Genomic DNA, 20,197 nt, shown 5'->3' on the forward strand with positions numbered 1-20,197 from the left:
ATACAGAGCTCTGATAAAAGCCAGATTGGAGAAGAGATGTAGCCCAAGATGCTATAGATTGAATGTTTGTGTCCCCCCAAACACAATTCATATGTTGAATTCTAACCCCCAAGGTGATGGTATTGGGAGGTGGGGCCTTTGGGAGGTGATTAGGTCACAAAGGCAGAGCCTTTATGAATGGGATTAGTGCCCTTATAAAAGAGGCCTGGGAAAGCTTCCTTGCCCCTTTCTGCCATGTGAAGACCCAGAGAAAAGATGTCTATGAGGAGACGGCCCATCATCAAACATTGAATCTGCCAGTGCCCTGATCTTGGACTTCCTAGCCTCTAGAACTGTGAGAAGTAATTTCTATTTATAAGCCACCCAGCCTATGGCATTTTGTTTCAGTAGCCTGAATAGACTAAGAAACAGGACAAAAGAAGGCTTGAATTTAAAATGCTGGCCCTTCAGAGCAGATTCTGAAGGTTGAGCCATCTTCTTCCAGCCACCAGGTCACAGGCAGGGAAGCCAGATCAAGGGTGGGTGAGAGATAGGATGTGATTCATTAGATTGACCCCACTCACTGGTGAAAGTTATCGAGGATATAATGAAGGCTTCCTCCCAACCACCAGGTTCACCATTTCTCCCCAGTGAAGGGGCCACTAAGGGGATGAAGTGGGATGAAAGTTCTCTTTTCCCTACAGGCAAGGCTGAAACCCAAAGAGAGAGGCGGAGACCCTTCCATTAATGCTTACTGATTAGAATCCAATGCCTTCTTTGCCCTGCACATGCCCTGCTCATCTGCGCGCTGGAGCTTGAACCCTATCTTCGAGGGCAGAAGTTGGATCTCAATGTTCTACTTTAATTTCTGAGACAGGAAGCCTTATTTTTCCTCTCTTCTTGACAGAACAGAAAAGACCACGTAATGAGAATTCTTGGGCAGGCAACAGCCTCTTCCCAATGAGGGACAAGTGAGTAAGAGAGAAGGACTATTAAAGGTAAACTAGAGTAATTAAGAGACACTTCTACCCTAATTGTTATGGATGATGAAGAGCTGTCTGATTGCCATGGGGCCCAAGGACAAAAGGAACTTGAAAGCAGTGAATGGGGTTTGAGACAATTTGGAAACGAGACTGCATGACTCAACAATGAACGGAAACATTGCTTAGTGGCTGGGTTTTTGTATCTGACCATTTTTTCTTCTCTTGTTTGAGTTTTATATTCACAATATACATTATCTTTGCATTGCCAAATGACACAGAATTAAATCATTTAATCCAGGGTTGATATCATTAGACCATGACTATTTATTAAATATTTCTTATAATATCAGAATTGACTTGATATTGCAAAGGATGAGTGTGGTTTTAGAGGGTCTCACTTGGTAGTTGTGGAAACAACTTTTGGGGGAGGGATGTTTTCTCTGTGTATTCTAGTTTCCACTCAATATATTTCCATACTTCTTTAAAGTGTGTAGTAAGAACTGTAAAATGCAATACCTAGTCATTTGGTACTTCTCAATCAATGTGCACTAAGATGCTATCGTACGGGGAACTAAAAGATGTGGAAGACTCATTCTTTTCCTCAGGAAGCTTATATTTAATGACTACTACAATGAACTAGGAATACTTTCTATGTTTAGTTTACCCTTTACTACCACCCTGCAAGGTAGATACTACAAGGTAGAGGTCATAGACCAAGATCACACAAATAGAAAGTGGCAGGCTGTGGGTTGGGCTTCAAAGTCCATGCTCTTTCCATTACTCCCAGCTTGCTCTAGCAAATTTGCTAGAATCTCAAAGTATTTTCCAATGATTAATGCTCTCCTCAGTCGGGCAGTCCACAGCATTTTTCAACAAGTCAGAAAATCCTGGAGAAGGTGAGCAATTTCCCCCTCTCTAGGTGTCTTGGATGTGGCCATGGTGGACCCAGAACGCATCCTTTCTGATCTGATATCCAATTCCCCGCCCTGGCCACAGGGTCAATGTCTTTTCCGCAAGGCTGGGAGCCCTGCTCAGACTGTCCATTCCCCAGCTCTTTCCGGAGGGAAGCTGACCCAAAGGTGACCTGACGTTGCTTTCCGACGGAGCTGCCATTCCGCGGGCGGCCGCCAGGGGGTCCCCGCACGCGCCTCCGCATGGTAGACGCGCGCCGGGTGCCGGTGGGGGCCGCTTTGGAGCGGCGGCGTCTGCAGCTGGAGTCCCGCGCTCGCTCGCCCGCGCGCTCGTTGAGACCGCGCGCGCTGGCCCGGGAGCCCCTCGCTGGATCCGCGAGCGTCGCCCCTCCTGCCCCGAGCTCATCCTCTTCCTCTCGCGCCGCCTGCAGCTGCCCCGGCGCGGGGAGCCGACAGGGCCCCGGGGCTGAAGGTAGAAACCCCACGGTGAGTGAGAGCTCGCGTCAAGCGGGGGGAGGTGGCGCAGCCCGCGGCCGCTCGCGCCGGGTCGCGCTCAGGAGGGTAGAGGTGCGGGGCGCACCTGGGGGCGGGTGCAACAGGAGGGCGGGAGGCGGCGGACCCCGTTTCCCCGCCCGCCCTTCGCTGGCTTCCGGGGCTGGAATCCGCGTCAGACCCCTGCCCGCGTCTTGGCTTCTGGCCGGCTCCTCCCGCGCCCTTCCCGGGTGTGAACGAGAGTCCACCCCGGGCTCCGGGGCCTTGATTTTAAAAGGTCTGTCGAAAATATCGATCTTCCTTCGGGGTACAAGTGTGTCCCCGAATCCATCCCGGGTTGCAGATGACTGCAGGGTCCGTGCTGGGCAGTGGGTGGCGGGAAGACAAACTTTTACAAAAGTGCGCCTGGGCAGGGGGACCACGTTTAGGGCGTCTTGATATTGAAGGAAGAGGCTCGGCTCGGGGCTGCGAAGGGGAACTCCGCTCCGTCGGCGAGGTCGCCCCGGGGACTGTGGATGCTTCTTGGAGGGAGAGGGTGTGAAAAGGACGTACAAATCCTGCCGAACCCCTGGGCCAACAACTGTCAAATATCTGGAATCCCAGCCCCTCCCTTTCCCTGCACTGAGGAAGAAGGTGGAAACCCTTCAACTTTCCTTTAATTGCCCCCTCCCTGCCTTTGGACCCCTCTGGAAGGGTAAAGGGCCGACTCCCGGCGCCTGGCAAGTAAGTACCAGAGACCCCAAACTCCTCAAGATCCCCCTTCACCCACCTTCCTGACCCCCTCCCAGACGTCCTCCCCGCAGGGACCACGCGACAGAGCCGATTGAGATCGTGGCGAATAGCCTTTTGTTTCTCCGCGTTTCCCCTATTGTTTGCCTCTCTCACATCTGGCGGGGCTCGGGAGACAAGGAAGCCCCTCGGGTCCTCCTCCCCCGGCCTCCACACCAGCTACCAGGCCAGCTCGCGCCCGGGAGCCCGCCTGGGGAAGGAGAGGAGCCCGACCCCAGCGGGGCCGCCCCACCCGGGCCTTGCGGTTAGAGGGCGGAGGGAAAGTTGTTCCTTCCCCGCCTCCTCGGGTGCCTGTGGCCCCGGGCGCATTTCTCAGGTCTTATCCCCAGCGCGCCGAAGAGCGCAGGTCGAGATGGGTGCCTCTTTCGGCAGAGAGTGGAAGCGAGGTTCCGCCCCAATCCGGGGTGTCCTTTGGTGGGTTCCAGTGGATTCCGATCTCCGCCTAAAGGCGTGTGGCCTGCCCGCTGCCAGGCGGCGGGACGGGATCAGGGCATGTCTGGTAGGCAGACAGCTCTAAGGCTCTGAGGTCTGCGAGTTTCCAGGGGTCGAAGGGCAGGCGAGTCGCCTTAAAGAGAATGGAGATATGCAAATAACCTAGGAAGCCTCGAGACTTTTTCTAGAAACAGGAGTGAAGTGGCTCCCTCCAGAATGAACCTGGAGTTCTGTCTTCGCATAGGGCTCCAAGTGTAAAGTCCCGGTCCCCTCTCGGCATTTAGGAAAAACGGACCCGGAGGACCCAGCGCAGACGCTGCCAGGGCCGAGTTCACGATACCCAGGCCCTGTGAATCGGTGTCTGGGGACAGAGTTCCCCTGTGAGTGCGCCTGTGAGATTATAGTGGCCCTGTTTCTCTGCCTTTCCTATCAAGTTGTTTGCTTACACATGGTGCTTATTCTTAGTGACTGTGGATTATTAAAGAACTAGGACTTAACACCTGAAACTAATATAATATTGTAAATCAACTATACCTCGGGGGCGGGGGGGAGGCGGGGGGGGGGCGGGGGAAGAACTAGGGCCGAAACACAGTAGCCACTCTGAGAGGGCAGGGCCCCCAGCTGGTGCCCCTAGAGTCGCTTAGACTGAGAGGAGACTGTCTGTACACCTGTTGGAATCTATACCTGCACATAGTCTTACATATACTGCGGTTGTCAGCTTTTTCTGTGTGACTGACACCCAATCAGTCCCCTTCCAAGGAGACTCAACTACACTCTTTTTTTATCCTCCACAATTTGATCCCTGCCCCAAGACAGGGGAGGGAGGAAGCTTCCATCTGAACACTCGTGACCGATGTACCCACTCAAGCATTTTAAGTAGAAACTGTGCACTGGCCTCTGCCCAGTTCCAGAAGTTTTCCCTTTACTGGACTTAGAACTTTTGAGCTTCCATTTAATAAAGAAGAACAAAGGAGACTAAGTCAGGAGAGTGGACACATAGAGCACTTTCTCCAGTGATTTCTGAATATTACCAGTGGGACCAACAAAAGAAAGAAAGCAAAATCTTTGAAGCACCGGAAGGTACTTTACAAAGATTTCATTACGAAAATGATCCCCAAGGAAGGATTCCTTTGAAATTAGCAGCAGCAGCAGCAGGAGAAAAACAAGAAGGACCTGAGTTGCTCAAGAAGTGTCTAAAGGCATCATTAACGAAGTGAAAGGGCAGTGTCTGTCCCAGTCTGCTCCAGTAAGGAAAACAGGGTAATTGCAGTGAAAGATAAGCTTGTACAGTTTCTTTAATTTTAGAATTAAAAGAAAACCCTTCCCAGCATTGTAGAAAAAAACAGAAAATACAGAGAGGTGAAAATTAAAACAGAGGAAGGAGGGGTATTATAAACAAGGCTCCATTAAACAGTCTTATCCAGGTATTTCCTTGGAATAAATTTCTGGATATAGGATAGCCAGGTCTAGGGAGTTAATGTACTTTTTAAGGATATTTAAGATGCCATATTGTCCCGTAGGAAACTTGTGCCAGTTTAGCCTCTCCCCATCAATACATAGGAGTTTTTTTTTCCCTATACCCCACTGATAGTCTATATTATCACTCTTTTTTATCTCTGCCGTACTGGTGGGAGGGGAGTATCTTATTGTCTTCTTTTGAATTTCTTTAATCATAAATGAGATTAAACATTTTTTCACATTGCCTGTTAGTATTTCTTTGTGATGGTGCCAGTTTGTGTCCTTACCTATTTTTCAGTGAGAGTGTTCTCCTTTTTCTGACTAGTGGTGCTCTTAATAAAAACATCCTGTTCTGACTTCTGCCCCTGCCAGTACAATCAGACAATCTTTATTGACTTGAAGCGTCAATTCTCTTCCTTCTTGCATTGCAAACATTTAGCAAGACTGCAACCATCACTTGCTGAAGTCACTGACACGGTCCCAGTAGAGTTACAAGGGAGACCATGCAAAGGCATTATTAGAGAAATTCATGGAAAATATTAAGTGTATACTTTCTGCTCAGTAGCTTGCATGCCCTAACTCCTTTATAGCTTGTAATGCTTTTTTAAAATTTAGAACTACTACTGATGAGTTTTTTCTAAATGGATTGTACTAACTCATTTTATTGTCTGATCCTTCCACTGATAACCCGTATACCATGATCCACAACTAGTTCTTGTGCTGTTAAACATTTCTTCTAACTTTTGGACTGAATTTGCCTCAATTTTATCACAAGACTTTCTCAGTTTGACTACATTGTCGGAGCCCTGTACTTGGATGAATCTTGAATCTAAACAGTTTAGCAGCGTGCTGTTAAAGTAATAGCAGGAGAAGCCTTCCAAGAGCTGAACCGGGTACATTTCACCCTCTTTGATACATTTGGGTAGCCGCAATCTCTGTTAATTCTTGCTTGAAGGTAGATGGTTCTGAAATGGGGTAGGGGAGAGAGAGGAAGAGAAGATTCATTTCAGCTAGAAGGTGAATTAATACAGATGAAGGACCACACAAGAAAATTTAAGTAAATAAGCTGGGTAATCTAGGTACAAAATAACTTTCAAAAAGATAAAGTCTATTAAAGTGTCATGTATTATTAAATTTATTTAACAAATAGAAAGTGGCTTTCTAATTGGGAAAATCCAGTCTGAAATTCTTCCATAGTCTGACTGTAGGCATTTCATTTCAGGCACAAAACAAACAAACAAAAAACAATGAAAGGCAGATATTAAACTTTTCTGCAGCATTTTCCATGCCTTTAGATGTAAAAATCACACAGTATGCATTAGGAATGAACAATGCTCTCTGCATTAAATCATAGGCATCTAATTCAACCATCCAATATCACCATGGATCTTCACTCTCTTAAAATAATAAAATACCAAGCCACAAACTTTGTATCATTTTAACCAAACCAAGTTGAGAAGCAAATGGGCCAGAAATTTCATTTTTTTTTTTTTTTTTTTTTTTACAGTAGGGAGACAGGAAGGGTTTTAACTCTATGGGAGCGTGTATAAGCTCTTTTAAACATGCTAAACTTTCCTAGAATAAACAACCTTGGCAACAAGAGGATTAAGTCATTGAGGTGTAACATTTTGCAATATTCTCTGATCCGTGTCCTCTAGCCATTGTTTTGGTGGAGTTCAAAGGTGAGAGATAGAGCAAAGCACGTACGAAAGAGCGAAAGGAAAGAGGAACAGAAAGTAGAAGGTGGAGGGGGAATCCTCCTTTAAAACTGTCTTCAGGACTTCCTAACAAGACTCTTGGTCACCCAGGAGGTGGTTGGCATCACTTTTCTTTAGACAGGTGCATGTGGCTGCCAAACTTCAGAAACGGTGAACATTACCTAAACCACCACCAATCCAACAGAGGGGAGCCTTGGCGTAGCACAGTAATCCTTAAACAGAAGATGAAGGAGGAAGAGAGGGAAAAGGAGATTTGGGAGAGAAATGGAATTTGAATTCTAAGATTATACCTCATTTCCTCCTGAGTAGTGCTGTGAATTTATGGAAGAAGTAGAAGCATCTCCTGATTTCCACTCGGACGATCTCCCAGGCACAGTGACTGTATTTCTTATCTTTGAGGAACCTGTCTATCCTGTTGAAATATCTCCTCAGCTCTAGGTTGCTCAGCTGGGGGACCGGAGCTCCTGACTGTGTCCACTCATCCTCTGCCATCTCTCTCATGTCTTCGTTTTCCTCCTCCTCTTCTTCCAAGCATTGTTCCAGGTATTGCAGCTGTTGATCAAGTCCGATTTGGACTTGTCTCAGGTGTTTCTCCTCCCAAGTGGATTTGAAGGTGTCTTGAATGAAGATGTGGAAGGCCTGTCTGGACATTTCATAGAAGGCCTCCTTGATGTCCCTCGTCAGAGGCTGGGTGTGTGAGAGGATCTCTTGGGGCAACTCAAAAGCCTTGCTTTCCCTTAGACACTCTATAGGAAACGACTTGCTCATCCTGCTCAGAAGGCTCAGGTTTTGCCAGGTGACTCTCCTCAGGTGAACATCCAGCAAGCTACAGTCCAGAGAGAGGATGCCGGTGACGAACAGACCCACGAGGCACACTGGCCACGTGCACTTTCGAATCACATCAGGCTCGGCGCTCATTTTTTTTCCTCGCCCCCTTAGCTGAAAAATCCACAAGACTCAAGGTTGACAGTGAGTGAGGTTTTAGGTCTTAAGTATTACTTCGTGTGCCTTTTATACACCTGGGTATCTTCAGTGGGGAGGAGTTTTCTCATTCGTCATTTTATGGTACTCACGGTTTCAGCCCCTTTGCCTCTGAGGCTTTTTTGACTTTGGCTGACTACATTGACTTTGGGAATGCAATCTTGGTTTGTTTTTTTTTTTTTTTTCAGAGAAGTGAGCAAAGCATTACCATTGTGTTATCTTAGGTGCCTGGATGATCCATCCCAGTACTATAGAATCATCAGAACAAGGCTGATGCAGACTGTTTCAGAAAGCATTGAAAACTGGGACTCTATACACCTGCTCACCTAACACTATTACACAAGAGAGAGCAATCCTCCAAGGAAATATTTGTACCTGACCCTGTAGCCGAACATCTTCTCTCATTGAGTTAATCATAGACGTTGACAAAATAACTCTGATTATTTGATTGCAAGACCACTAGAACATAAAATAGGTTAGGTTGTTTCCAATCTTGATAAATTAAGCTTTTTAAAAAATAATTCATTAATTAATTTTTATTTTTGGCCGCGTTGGATCTTCGTTGCAGTGCCTGGGCTTCTCCTTGCGGTGGCTTCTCTTGTTGCGGGGCACGGACTCTAGGCGCCTGGGCTTCAGTAGTTGTGGCACGTGGGCTCAGTAGTTGTGGCTCGCGGGCTCTAGAGCACAGGCTCAGTAGTTGTGGCGCATGGGCTTAGTTGCTCCGCAGCATGTGGGATCTTCCTGGACCAGGGCTCGAACCCCTGTCCCCTGCATTGGCAGGCGGATTCTTATCCCCTGCGCTACCAGGGAAGTCCTTAAATTAAGCTTCTATGTTTGGATATTTTCTCTTTTTATTTGATTTTTCTGGGCCTCAAAAAAGATGAAAAACAGAGTGGGTCGTTGAGCATGGCACTTATCACAGAACGGACTAGGCCAGCTTAGTTTTCTGTTGCCATTAGGAAATGTTGAAACTCTCCAACTATCCTTTCCTTTAGTTAAACCTGAACCAGTGCTTACCACCCCCGCATAGCATTTTGTATGATCTGATCTCTTTCTTAGAAGTCCTCCAGAGGGTTGTATATCAGGGAATATTTTTCTGCCTCATTAACTTCTCTCTTGTAGTATCATGCATTTTTTTTTTTAACTTTTAGATATGGTTTAGACAGTATTTTAAAACTTTAACTTAGCTGTCTTTCCTTCTTGTTTAGAGGTTCTGTGTGCTGTAAAGTTTTTTTTTGGTTGTTCCTGTTTGTTTTTGAGGAGGTATATGAGTAGGTGATCACCCATTTTAGCCAAGCTAATTCACACCTGGATCAGTATTACTGTGGTAATAATGGCTGTCCACCACTTATGGTTTTCACCCTGTTTGACCAGATAACCTTCTTCTGGTTTTGGTCAAAGAAAATTTCTTTCTCCAGGAATGTGAAATGGGATGTCATTAAATAAGGCTAGCTTTAGTTACCACCTTAAAAAAAGAAATTCATTAATTTTCAATAAAATCATTTTAGAATGGTAAGCAACCACCGTTCCATAAATATGGCAGACTTGGACTGCAAAATTGCTTAAAATGTTTGTGTCTAAATTAGCTGGCTACACCAAAGGCTAATTGTAGACAAGTGAGACATCTTAAAATCCTGGCTTTTTGGACTGGTTTACTATGAGAAGAAAACCTACTACATAATGTTACTCTATGTGCTCTCTCTGTATAAATTCTGATTTCACAGAGATATTTTGTGGGATGACTAACTTAGAAAAATAATTAGGAAAATGGGCCCTTTTACACAGGAATATAAATGGACACAAACTTCCTGGAGAGCAAGGTGGTGCTATGTATCAAAAGCCTTAAAAATGTACATAATCTTTGACTCAGCAATTCTCCCTCTAGGAGTTGATCTCCAAGAAATAATGATGGATGTCTTTTAAGGACTTAGCTGTCAGGAAGTTCATCACAGCAAAAAACTGAAAACAATTTAAATGTTCAGCAGTAGGTACTTGGTTGAGTAAACCATCCGTAGAAAACGTCTGTGCAAGCATTAAAAATTATGTTGTGGGAATATATTTGGTTACTTGGATGGATACACTTTGTAGCTTAAAAACAAGCTTACGTGGTAGTATACAGAGTCTGATTTGTTAAATATAAACATATGCATATATGTACAGAAGAAATCTAGAAGTATATATGCTACAAATATTGAGTCATTATCTCTGACTAGAAAAATAATGGGTGATTTTTAGTTTTGTATTTTTATTTACCTAGATTTTTTAAGTTTTCTATAGGCAGCAAGTATTTCTTATTTAATAAGGCAAACTATTTTTCAAACAAAATATATTGAAAAAAAGAGATATTATACATCTGCAATAGGATCAATACTACTTTATTTATGTAAACATTTCCGTTCTAGGGTACTTTAAAAAGGAGATGTGAATTTTCTCTGAGATTCAGTTCTAATTCAGTTGATATGAATAATACAGACTATGTGGGAGTTCAGTGTAGTATTGTTACAACTTTGCATATAAAAAATATAGGTTTATGTATATATATACATAAAATACATATATTTATTATTGCACATACGTACACACACAGAGTTTATAAAATGCAAATCTCTTCTGAGGGCCAGACCTTCTTACATACCTCACTTAACTTCTTATACCTAAAGCTTTTTGAATTGTCGCAGTTAGATCTGCTTGTTCCTCTTTGGGCTTCTACAGTGCTTTGTCCTCCTTAATTCTGGCTTTGTAAAGTAAATAATTGTGTAAGTGTTGATCTCCCAATTTTGTGTGCCCCCCATCTCCACCCACCCAGGGTGCTTAGCATAGTTTGTGCTTGAGACAGTTCAAACGTACTAACCAAGCTAAGAGATTGTTCAGTTGACCTTCTGTGCTAAGAGGTTCTGCCCGTGGTTGATGGAGGTGGCTGGAGATTTGGCTATTGTCAACCGTCTTGAAGGTCCCTGTATTTTCTGCCATGTACAGTTTTGTCATCTTATCCCCCTCACCCCATATTCCCTCCCTCTGTTGTCATTCCATATTGTATCCTCATTTATTCAAAACTGTATTTTTAGCATCTACCACATGCCAATCCCTGGGCTAGGTCTTGAAGAAGGAGGGATAAGGTACAGTCCATGATCTTAAGGAGTCCACGGTTGAAGAAGTAGGTATGTTCTGAGTGTTTTAGGTACAGGAGTAATTCATAGGTCCTCCTATAGCGTGTACCTCATTCCTCATGTATAATATTCATGACAAAAAAGGAAAGATGATTGACACGCCTGCTGTCCCCTCTCCCACCATTAGAATTGCTTGATGTAGCAAACAACCATATGGAAGACCCATGCAATATTTGGAATGCACCTATACTAAAAATCATTAATTTTTTAATCTAAAATTCCAATTTAATGGGGCGTCCCGTATTTTATCTGGCAACCCTATCCACCGTGCCAGCTCCCATTGAGCTCTTAGAGCAGAACTCAGACATGAAGGCCTCATGAAGGAAGCTTTTCCTCTGCTAGCTGTCCGCCTTACACAGAGGGGCATTCGATTGTGTTTCTCTGTGCTGGTTTGACTTGTGCACACATCCCTAACAACTGTGCACAGTCCGAAGACGGTACCTGCCACACTAAGACAGAATAGCACACACACACACTCTCACACATAATTGCTGTGATCAGAAGCATTATTGCATGATCAGTATTGGTCATGCCTCTGTTCTGTAAAAGCCACGCCATCTGACTCTATCTCAAAATATAATTAGAAAGGTGAAAAGAATGGCAGTGTAAGGAATCGTTTTTATTCCAGAATTTGTCTGTCACAACTGCCCAGTCTGAAACTGTGGGCTGTATTTTCACATGCTAACATTGTTCCATGGTACCTGCTCTCATTTCTCTCGATCATTTCTATGTGGTCAGACTTTCCTCAGGGGGAAAGTGGATTAGCAGGGGCTGCCCTGTTGTCAATGGAACTGTGTGAATTTGACATGTGGATGACCTGGTTAACAGTAATGGGCAAGACACAATTTGTTTGACAAAATGGAGATGAGACATTTCAGTCTAGACAAGATAGCCGTGACTCAGCTCACAGGCATTTGGCATCGTATGGCTAAGATTGATAGCTCTCCGTGAAAAGGCAAGTTTTGAACCAGGGTGAGCGTAACATGTTGATCATCCATGTGACTCAGTGCATGAAAGTCAGTCATTCTGTTTGTGGGGTCAGAAGATGATTGAGCCCAGTAAGGAGCTCAGAGATGGGAAGCCTTGTGTCCATACCTGTCAGTGCTTTCCATATGGCGTGCAGACAGCGGTCACCACAAAGTCATGTGCAGCTCATTTAGCCCAGACCAACCCTGAAGCTCTAATAACTGGGTGTTTCACTTATTCCCACTGCCTCCCATATTGGGGTCCCCTCTCCCCTGGTCCTCTAGTCCCTTTCTTGGTTGTTCTTCTCTTAATGACGTAACTGACATAGAAATTTATAGTGACTACACAAGTAATACGTGGATATGTGTCCATATGGTAAAAATTTAAACATTTCAGATAAAGTGAAAGCTTTGCTTGCCAGCTCTGCCTCCTGTCATGCCTCTTTCCTCCCCTGCGGTAACTACAGTTATCAGTTTGGTATGTCCTTACTTGATATCTGTCTCCCCACTAAACACTAAGTTCCGTGAGCGCATGTCCAACAACTGGCTTGTTCGCTGCTCATTCTTGAATGCCCACAGGGCTCACAGAGATGCAGAGACACCTGGACCACTTCCATGGGTGATACATGGCATGGGAGTAGGGGGACTTGTATGTATTTTTTTAAAATTGCCGAAACAGGTTTATAAAAATTGTGATATGCTTTGAAGTTCAAGCCTGGAAGTGTATTCCTGTGACTGTATATATGATATCATTTGGATATCATTTTTAAAATCTATGTTATAAACCCTTTGTGAATGTGAAGCCCAGGATAAATGGCTCATCAGACCTGGATCAGACAGATCCAGGTGCCTTTCACAGCACCCTGCACATAGTAGGTGCTCAATAATTATTTGTTGGATGATCAAGGGAAGATAATGAAGCCATGTCTCAGTGACAGGGAAGTTATTTGGTGGTTTAGTTCTTCTGGTGTAGAGATACGGGGAGGACAAATTCAGGTGCTGGGGAGACTTGAGAAGTTCACAGAGTGGTAGATGGCAGCTCAAGCATTCGTTCAGTGTCCCCTCCTACTTCCATTGCTTTTGTCTTTGGGATTCCCCGAGGCTGGTTAGGTCATGAGCACCATCGTACCTCTACTTTGGTGGTATCACATAGTTCTAGTTGGTTTTTAAAAAATATTTATTTATTTATTTATTTTGACTGTGCTGGGTCTTAGTTGCGGCACGCGGGATCTTTGTTGCGGCATGTTTAGTTGCGGCATGAGGACTTCTTGGTTATGGCATGCGTGTGGGATATAGTTCGCTGACCAGGGATCGAACCTGGGCCCCCTGCACTGGGAGCGTGGAGTCTTACCCACTGGACCGCCAGGGAAGTCCCAGTTCTGTGTTGTTTGGTTAACTCATACATCCTCTCCTCTAGACAAGAAGTGTGTCTTACTCAGTTTTGTATGCTTGGCACCTCTTACATAAAGACATCAAATGTTTGTTGAATAAAAGACGGCCATGTGATTTTTTTTATGGTTCTCAAGTTTGGGTATTAACCTGTGCTGAAAAAACTGAGAGCTTCCAAAATCATCCCTTCCCCCCCCCTCCTCTGAATATTGCCACTTCTCTGTATTAATTGCTCCTGGTAACTGTCATTTTATATCACCCTTTTGGAGACTCAGTGGACAGACTTACCCCTGGTTCGCTTTTATAGCCCAGCTTCAGATTATGCACATAGTAACTTCCTACACAGGAATAATTTTAGCTTTTAGAAAATGACCCCAGATAAAAAGAGATTTAACGTGGTGGAATAAGTATGTAAGTAAATAAATATGCACCACCAGTAAAACCTACCCTCAGTTTGGAGTTTATCAGAACAGCTTCCATCTGAATCCTGTTCCACTGTTGTTTCTCTTGGTCCGTTTGAACCCTAGTGGGGCTTTCACTTCTGAGTTGGTGGTAAGCATTTCAGATGAGAGAGGTCACCTACCAGAATAACCCTCCCTTTTACCCACTGAGTAGATGTGGATTTCTTCCCAGGCCATATCTGAGTGTGCCTGTAGTCCGGAAGAACAACGAGAGTGGAGTGAGTGATGGACAGAGATGTCCTCTTGTCTTGGATAAATATTTTAAAAGGAATTGCCGTGGCAGAGATGAGGACAGTGGCTTCTTTTAATAACTATCAGTTTGAATATGGTCATAAGGTTTCCTGACATTTATGAAGAACAAAGAAAGGTATTATTATGGAAAAATTTAAGTGGGCTTTTCTTTTCTTTTTTAAATTTTTATTATTTATTTGGTTGCGCCGGGGCTTAGTTGCGGCAGGTGGGCTCCTTAGTTGCAGCTCACCAGCTCCTTAGTTGCAGCATGTGGGCTCCTTAGTTGCGGCAGGCATGTGGGATGTAGTTCCCTGAACAGGGATCAAACCCAGGCCCTGCACTGGGAGTGCGGAGTCTTATCCACTGCGCCACCTGGGAAGTGCCGAGTGGGCTTTGCTTTGACTGACAGAAGATTCACATGCCCCAAATTTTAGGGTCTTTTTTTTTTTTGGTCTGAGAAATGCCTGGGTTTGAGGATAGTGTCTGGAATAATCTACTAGGGCTATGGGCAGTGGAGAGGGGCCTCTTTTCTTCCTGACAACACCCTTGCCCCTAGGTAGCCTGTGAAGTGCAGACTCTATATCATAGAATGTAGGGTTGGAAGGAAAATGAGAGATAGACTCTTGAGGTCAGAGGGGTAAAGTGACTCGCCCAAGGTCAGAGTGGTACTTGGGGGCAAAGTCAGGCTGAGACCCAGGTCCTCTGGCCTCAAGGCCATCACTGCAAGTCTTTCATCAGTAAGCAGAGAGCTCCCTTCGCTCTGCTTCCACTGAGAGGAGATGCCTGCCGGCAGCCGTAAGAAAGGGGATTCTGGAGGCTTTCTCTGCTTTGAAGTCAGACAAGGATGCTCTAGCTCAAGCTCCTTCTGGTACTTCACAAGGGCTTTTCGGCTCTGTGAGGGAGGCATTAGTTAGCAAAGCGGGAAACCCTGAGTTGTCTGACACCCCTAATATTTCTACAAAGTTCCTTAGAATTCTACAAATAAAGACTGTTAGGCTTCCCAGATTCCTAGGTCAGCTCAGGACTAAAGTGGTTGCCCTAGAGAAACCTGGAATGGGTTTCCTGAGAGGTTTCCCCCATGTCTGAAATTTATTTCTGGACTCATTTACTTATTTTCTTTGTTTTCCATCATATCTCCAGTGCTTAGCACATAGCATATGCTTAATAAATATTTATTGAACAATTAAGTATGTGTGTCACTATTTTATCTTATGAGTATACTGTATGAGATCGGTTCAATAACTCTCCCTCTTGGTAGAACTGTGTAACTTTGAGCAAGTCATTTAAACTTCCTGAACTTCATATGTAAATAGGGATAATAAGGGTACCTACCCCAAAGGGTGGTTGTGGAGATGTAAATTGCTAATAACAGTGCCTGGTACATAGTAAGCGGTCAGTATGATAGTTAACATCGTTATCATCATCTTCATCATTATCTGTTGCCTAGAGTGTAAAGACAATGCTAAATTCCAGGAGTACAGGAGTAGAAAAGACATATATAGTCCCTGTCCTTGCAGAGATTCCTGGAGGCAGTGATATCTGAGCTGAGTCTTTTTTAAAACTTATTTTATTGAACTATAGTTGATTTACAATGTTGTGTTAATTTCTACTGTACAGCAAAGTGCTTCAATTATACATATATATATAGGCATTCTTTGTCATATTCTTTTCCATTATGGTTTATAATAGGATATTGAATATAGTTCCCTGTGCTATACAGGAGGACCTTGCTGTTCTGAGCTGAGTCTTGAAGGGCAAAAGCTGGTGGGAGTTTGAATTAGCATGGTGATAGTTGGTATGGAGAAGAAGAGAATTATCTAGGAGGTAAGATTGGCAGGTCTTGGTGATTGATTTGGAGTGGGAGGGTGAGAAAGAGGAAATAGACCAGGGTGAAGCCCCATTTTTTTAGCTAGGTATACAGTGGTACCACCAACTAAGAGATAGCATATGGGAGAAAGAGCAGGCTTGGGGGGGAACAACTGGTGGGTTCTGTTATAGATGGGTTACTTTGAGTTGTCTATGGGATAGCCAAGTGGAGATGTCCATTCGGCAGTTGGATATATGGGTCTGGTTGAGGGCTGGAGACTGATCCAGATGGGAGAGAGAGATTTGAAAGTATCACTAGAAGCTGTGGGTGATAATTAAGACCATAAGAATCAATGGGTCTGTCTGTCTAAAGAGGACATGAGTGCAAAAAGAAGTGTGAGCCAATTTCAGAACCCTAAGAATAGCCTGCATTTAAAGAGTGGGCAGTGGAAGGAGAAACTGAAGAGGATGGTCACAGAGGCATGAGGAGAATGAGGATGGAGTATGTTGACTCTTTATCTGCCTCTCTGCCTAGATAACTCCTCATAATCCTTCTCAACACAGCTCTCTAAGACAGCCATTCTCAACTCAACTCTATTTGCCATCATTAATCTAGACCTAACCCCATCTTACAAATGAGATACTTGAAGCTCAGAGAAGGGAATTAATTCATTTAAGCCTAAAACCAAAGCCTCTCCCTCCCCCTTTCCCTCCTTTGTTCTTTTCTAGCATATGCTCCCATGGAACATGCCAGGTGTGTATCTGTAAGTTCTTGGCAGATGTCAACTGGATTGAAAGTTGGCTTGGTTATTTCACTTCTGCCATTTGGGGCTACAGGAGTTGGAGAATGTATTAGTTTCCTAGGACTGCTGTAGTAAATTTCCAGGAACAAGGTGGCTGGGATTTCCCTGGCAGTCCAGTGGTTAAGACTCCGCACTTCCACTGCAAGGGGCACGGGTTGGATCCCTGGTCAGGGAACTAAGATCCCACGTGCTGCACAGCGTGGCCAAAAAACCCCCAAAAACAAACAAACAAACAAAAACAACAACGTGGCTTACAACAACAGAAATTTATTCTCTAATAGTTCTGGAGTCTAGAAGTCCAAGATCAAAGTGTCATCAGGGCCGGGTTCCCTCAAAACATTCTAGGGACAAATCTTTGCCTGCTTCTTCTAGCTTCTGGTTATTGCTGGAAATCCTTGGTGTTCCATGTCTTGGAGACGCATCACTCCAGTCTCTGCCTCCATAGTCCCATGACATTCGCCATGTTTTTATCTGTCCCTGTGTCTTCCAGACGTTGCCTTTAGGTATTCTTTGGTAACAGTCTGCATAGTTATTAATAATAATAAAGGAAACTATTTATGTAGCAGTTACTAAGTACCAACTCTTTATATAAATTATCTTTAATTCTCATAGCCACTACACAATGTAGGTGTTATTACCCTTATTTTAAAGAGGAGGAAATGGAAGCTTGGAAGTATTAGATGACTTGCCTGAGATCACATATCTAGAAATCCACAGAATTAGGTTTCAAACCCAGGCCTGTCTGAGGCCACATTGTATTTTTACAAGGTCTAGGGTTGTAAAAGTTTTGGTGTAAAATCCACTGTGTGTATGTATTTCATTCCCACAAGGATTTGAAGCAGCTTATAAATATATATAATACAAGAGAATAAAAATGGTTAAAGAAATTAGAGTTGAGAGAAAACAAGATGAAGTCAGGGGTACAGTCTAAACATAAGCATGCTTGTCTAGTGTCATTATGGCAGAGAGTTGCAAATCTGTCCCTGGGCTTTCTAGAAGCAAAGGGGAAAGAAGACCTGTTAAAGTAACCACAGTATCCAAAAGATAAAACAAACTAGCAAAAAAGCTAAATCCTCAGTAGAAGCAAAGCTTTTCTTGGCACTGAGTCCTGGGGGGAAGTTGTCCTGCAGGCCTTCTGGAAGAGAGTGCTGTGGGACATCCTGGGCAAAGACCCCAGCAACTTCCTTACAGGAGTGACCATCACCACCATCACCACCACGTGTATTGCAGGGCTGAGTCTTGTAACCTCCCTCCGTGTAGGCAGATGTCACATTGCCAGGGCACAGTTCTTGCAGGCTTTCTACAGGGGCTTGTTGACTTTCCTCATGTTGAGCTACAGAAGGAGTTCATTAGTTCTGGATTGGGACAGTGTTTCTTCATCAGGGCTCAAAGGGGGGGAAAAGGGTAGTCACACATGTTGGCATTCTCAGGGTGTTCAGTGTGGAGAGACTGCCCTGACATTTCCAGAGTCCCTGCCCAGATCCAATCCTGCGTTTCCTATTATATGTACAGAGGAACTTTGGGGAAAACTATTTGCAGGCCTGACTCTCCTCCATTTAGTCAGAACTGGGAAAACAAGCTATTTTGTCAGATTGACCCAGTGCCATAAACAAAAGTGAAGTGTGTGCTGGACTTCCACATGGTCGTGGGCTTGATTTGCTGTACTCCTCTAAGGGCGGTCGTCCTGGATATGGGAATCCAAGGACGACCGCATTTTACTCTGCATTGCGGGGACTTTTTTCTCTCCTGAAAGAGCTTCTTCGTAAGTTGGATAGCTTAAAATTCAAAGTGAAGACAGCCTTGTGTCCCCAAATATTATAGATAATTAAATGTTAAGACATCTTCTTGGGACTATTAATTTTGCAAACTCAAGCATTTTTATTTAAGAAAAGAACTCACATATGGGTGGCCTCCGAGCTAAAACTTTGTATTTCCAGGAGTGATGCAGTTAAGAGAGCAGAAATTGGCATTGCCCTATACCCATCCCCATTGGGAGAGTGCAGTAACACTCATTGCCAAATGTGATAAAACAGTTTCTCATGAATGGTCCATGGGACAAAGAATGCTGTAATTATCTATTGCCTATAATTTCATCCATCCATCCATTCATCCACCCATCCGTCTATTCATCTTTGAGGATATGATGCCTGAAACAAGACCGTAAAAAAGAAAAAGAGGTGAAGCAGTTCATATCCTCATGGAGTGTCCAGATTTTCAGACAATAAAGAATACAATTTCAGGGTGTTATAAGTGTTATGAAGGAAATAACCAGGGCAAGAGGGTAATTGGGGAGGTGATGGCTGAATTGAGACTTGAAGGATGAGGAAAAATCAGCAATGTAAAGAGCTGGAGGGGAGAGCATTTCAGGCAGTGAGAACAGGAGGTTCAAAAGTTCTCATGGGGAAGAGCTTGGGATATTCAAGGAACACAAAGGAGACTGGTTGTGTTGGAGTGAAGGGAGTGGGGAGGTTGGTCCTAGGATATGTTGGGATTGGGTAGGGCATGGCAGGCCATGATGGAGTTCCAATTTTATTCTAAGACTAGTGAAGACACATGACAGAATTTTAAGCAAGAGAGTGGTGTCATATGACTTGTGCTTTAAAGAGATCACTTTGGGGCCTCCTTGTTGGGAGCAGTTTGGAGAAGGGGCAAGAATGGAAGCAGGGAACCCAGGTGGAGGGTGGATATTTTAGCAGGCTGGGTGAGAGTTGTGGTGGCCTAATAAAGGTAGAAGCAGTGGAGATGGAGAGAAAAGATGATTTGAGAGAAGCTGCTTATGATGTATTTGGGTCCAGGCTAACATCTGTGATCACCAAAGGCCATTTTCCAGAAACGCCATTATAAGGTCTTTACTGAAATAACACGGTAGTTTTTTGATAACCCGTAAGTAATCTCATTTGGCATTACATCTTTAACTGGATGGCCTTAAACTAGGGTAAGTCCCTTATACTTCGGACAACAAAATAAATAATTTACTTAATTAGACCTGGGTTGGGATTGAAGCTTGAATTTCGCAGGTTTAGCTTGAGCCTTAAGTTTCTGAGTGTCCCTTGATACACAAAACAAATACATATCCCTGTACGTTTTAACATTTTTAGGTAAAATCATGTGTTTCATGATCAAGTTAAATCATGGATTACTATCTATAGTCAAATCATAATGGAATATAATCAATATAATCATACAATTCTGAAGTTAAGAAAGAGATTCTAATCTGTTATTTACTAAATATAGATGAAAGCCCGTAGCTAACAACTCCAATTCTCTCCAATTTGGTTTCTCTAAAAAGTCTCAGAAATGTCTAATTGTCAGAAATGCCAGTCCATACTAATGCTCTGACACAGACTATACTCCCATGAAACACAGGTGTTTGATAGGCTGGGTCAAGATGTTCTCATCACTAAAGTCAAGCAATGACAGATTTTTCTTGTGTCACAGAAACATTTTTTTTTTTAAAGATTTATTATTTATTTATTTTTGGCTGCATCGGGTCTTAGTCGCGGCAGGCAGGGTCTTCATTGCAGCACGCGGGATCTTCGTTGCGGCATGAAGGATCTTTTGCTGCGGTGCTCGGGCTTCTGTCTAGTTGTGGCGTGCGGGTTTTCTCTTCTCTAGTTGAGGCACGCAGGCTC

The 20,197-nt window shown here is 44.0% G+C and overlaps 2 protein-coding genes across 4 annotated transcripts in view; one reads left to right on the top strand and one right to left on the bottom strand.

Annotated features, from left to right (window-relative positions):
• The first annotated feature begins 1,690 nt into the window (after positions 1-1,690).
• MOB3B (MOB kinase activator 3B) overlaps positions 1,691-20,197 on the top strand; it is a 241,175-nt gene continuing 222,668 nt past the window's right edge. The window contains exon 1 of one of the 3 annotated variants that reach the window (XM_036855706.1): positions 1,691-2,359. The gene's annotated coding sequence lies outside the window, so the exon portion shown is untranslated. The other 2 variants (XM_036855702.1, XM_036855704.1) reach the window with 2 other exon arrangements.
• On the bottom strand, positions 6,971-7,680 carry IFNK (interferon kappa). The gene has a single exon (XM_036855707.1). The coding sequence runs from the start codon at positions 7,678-7,680 to the stop codon at positions 7,054-7,056; it is 627 nt and encodes a 208-aa protein (XP_036711602.1). The 3' UTR covers positions 6,971-7,053.

The sequence above is a fragment of the Balaenoptera musculus genome, chromosome 6 (genome assembly GCF_009873245.2).
Source record: "Balaenoptera musculus isolate JJ_BM4_2016_0621 chromosome 6, mBalMus1.pri.v3, whole genome shotgun sequence".
Classification (NCBI taxonomy): Eukaryota; Metazoa; Chordata; class Mammalia; order Artiodactyla; family Balaenopteridae; genus Balaenoptera; species Balaenoptera musculus.

What these genes read in the sequence shown, in the direction of transcription:
- IFNK (XM_036855707.1), bottom strand. Translation starts at nt 7,680, where the DNA reads ATGAGCGCCGAGCCTGATGTGATTCGAAAGTGCACGTGGCCAGTGTGC.